This window comes from Cariama cristata, unplaced genomic scaffold (genome assembly GCF_000690535.1).
Source record: "Cariama cristata isolate BGI_N322 unplaced genomic scaffold, ASM69053v1 scaffold37695, whole genome shotgun sequence".
Lineage (NCBI taxonomy): Eukaryota > Metazoa > Chordata > Aves > Cariamiformes > Cariamidae > Cariama > Cariama cristata.
The window spans coordinates 1-2440 of NW_009618771.1; the positions used below are offsets into that span (position 1 = coordinate 1).

The window sequence follows — 2440 nt, forward strand, 5'->3', positions numbered from 1 at the left end:
GGGCTTGGATGAGAAAACTTTGACCACTGTGTCCACAACTTGCGACATGGCAGTGTTCAGCTCCTGCTTCAGCGTCTCGGCCAAGTGTTTGCCTTCAGGGTGGAAGGCGTTCGGCCCTTGCTCTTTCTCCTTGGGACCTTCCCTTTTCGGCTTGTTCTCCGCTATCTCCTGCTCCCGGATGAGGGCCCGCGCCCGGTCGATGAACTGCCCCGGGTCCAGCTCGCACATCTCATTGTCCGACCTGCCGACGGAGTCGCCGGCCCTCGCGTCCATGGTTTCGGAGCGCATGCTGTCTTCAGACAGGTTGCCATCTTCATCATTTTCAGAGTCGGTGCTGTCGTAGATCTGGTAGAACTTCTCCTGCAGCTGGCGCAGCTGCTTCTGCATGTCCTCCAGCTGCTGCTTCAGCTGTCTGCGCTCCTCTCGCTTCTGCTCTTTCCTCGCCGAAACCAGCTGCTGGAAACTCTGCTGCTGCTGTTGCGGCAGCTTTTGCTTGCGTTTGTTTTCTCTGTAACTTTCTCGGGGACTCACGGACTGCGGAGCTATTTCTCTTTCGTTTTCATTGCCCCTTAATGCCACGCTGGGGGAATGGCTCATACCCCGAATTATATTCTCAACCCGGGCGCGTTTAGCTCTCAGGTGCTCATCGCATAACCGATCCACATCAAACTGGCTCATAGTCGGCCTGCCAAAAGGGGAAAGACACTCTTGGGGGCTGTCTCTTGAAGAGTTGCTGCATACATCCTCCTGATGTACTTCTGAGCCTGTACTAGAGAGACCGCTGGCTTGGAAACTGGGCTCTGTGCCACCATTTTTGTTCATGTTATTTTTCAACAGCTGGGAAATTATGGTTGCTCCTGGAAAAGGCATCATGGCATCTTCATATGAGTTCGCCCTCTTCAGCAGCTTGCGGAGTACATTTGACTTTTCCCCATCTGCATGCTGCACCACTGAATACTCAACATCCTGCTCTGAACCTTGGGGATTCATGGCACTAAAAAACGTTGCTCTTGCCTTTGCAAAAAATGCAGATGCTGTCCCTACCGTCCTTTTCACTCCAATGTCAACTCTTCTTCTCTTGGTTTGCCTGCTTAAGAGGGCTGTGCTGTCATGGTCAGGCATCACTGGACTGTTATTGTGCCATCTTCAAAAGCTTGTCAGCTGGGCTCAGCTCAAGAATCCTGGGACCCTGGCCAACAGAACAAAAGGACTGATGAATCATTTTCTTTAAATTTCTCCAAATTTCCTGACCTCAATCCTGAATAAAATGCAAAATGCATAGGCTCTGGGATTTATGGCACATTACAATTATTGCAATTTATTATGCACTCTGCTTGAAATGAAACATTTTTAAATATTTCTGCTCCACTGGTTTAAGATGGATTAAGATTTAAAAAAGCAAAAACTGCTTAAGCACCAGTAATATGATTCTCTTGCACAAATGCCTAAAATGATACTGTTTATCTTCAGAAGAAAGAGTAGATTAGAAGAACACAGCCTCTGACAACCAATTGATTAAATTTAGGGCATTGAGATACATGTTACAAAAGAAGATGAAAGTACTCCTTATTTAAGATTTATTGTTAAAACAAGAAATTGTATAAAATTTGGATTAAAAAATTCAACTGCGATGTAAAAACCGTAATTGTTGTTTTGCTTTTTAAAGAGAGATAAAACTGGTAAATAAACAATCGAAGGTCAAAACAACAACTTTCACGTAATTATAGGTAGGATAGTATATGTGTACGTGAAAGGCAAAGAAATTATAGACACATTTAGGCTTATTCTGGGGGGGAGAACTCTCTTAAATCACTAGGGAAACATTTATTCAGCAAAGAAAAAATGCATTAAAATATTTTATGGTCAAGATTATAATATTTACAGAGATGTGATCAAATAAAGGCCAAAATGTAGTTCGTTAACACAGCCTCGCATGTACCAATGACTAGCCATGACAGTGTTTTGAATTCCCCATACCTTCCTTCCCTTTTCTTAACTTACGATCTCCAAGCAAGCCCCGCTACCAAAGGCTGAAGATTCTGTATTTTGTACACTAAAATACACGCCGTTAAATTTTTTGCATAGCAGAAACGAGGCATGTTCAGTGTCACATCTCTCTGCTTTAGAAAAATCTCCAAGAACAATATCTCAAATGCCCAGTGAAGCCCCTCTTACATGTAATATTTTGAATACACAGAATCTTATTTCCTGTGACATGCAGAAAAGATGAGAAAAAAATATGGAAAGATGAAAGAAATAACATCAATCAGCTGCGTGAGAAAGGAAGATACCTTCTCTTTATATGAACTCTCATTGTTTCCCAGGAACACAGCATAAAAAGATAACACACTTCCTTGCATTTTGTAAAAGGCTCTTGACATAATTTGTGACTTATTAACTAGTGATGCTAAACTCACAGTGCACATAAAGCGCTAGACAC

At 43.0% G+C, this 2440-nt stretch overlaps 1 protein-coding gene across 1 annotated transcript; it reads right to left on the reverse strand.

The window, feature by feature from the left end:
* Positions 1–3: 3 nt before the first annotated feature.
* On the reverse strand, positions 4–1183 carry PROX1 (prospero homeobox 1; the record flags this gene model as incomplete). The annotated part of the gene is made up of 1 exon (XM_009700993.1): positions 4–1183. A coding segment is annotated over exon 1 (1119 nt), but the record flags the coding sequence as incomplete, so codon positions are not given.
* Between the last annotated feature and the right edge of the window lie 1257 nt (positions 1184–2440).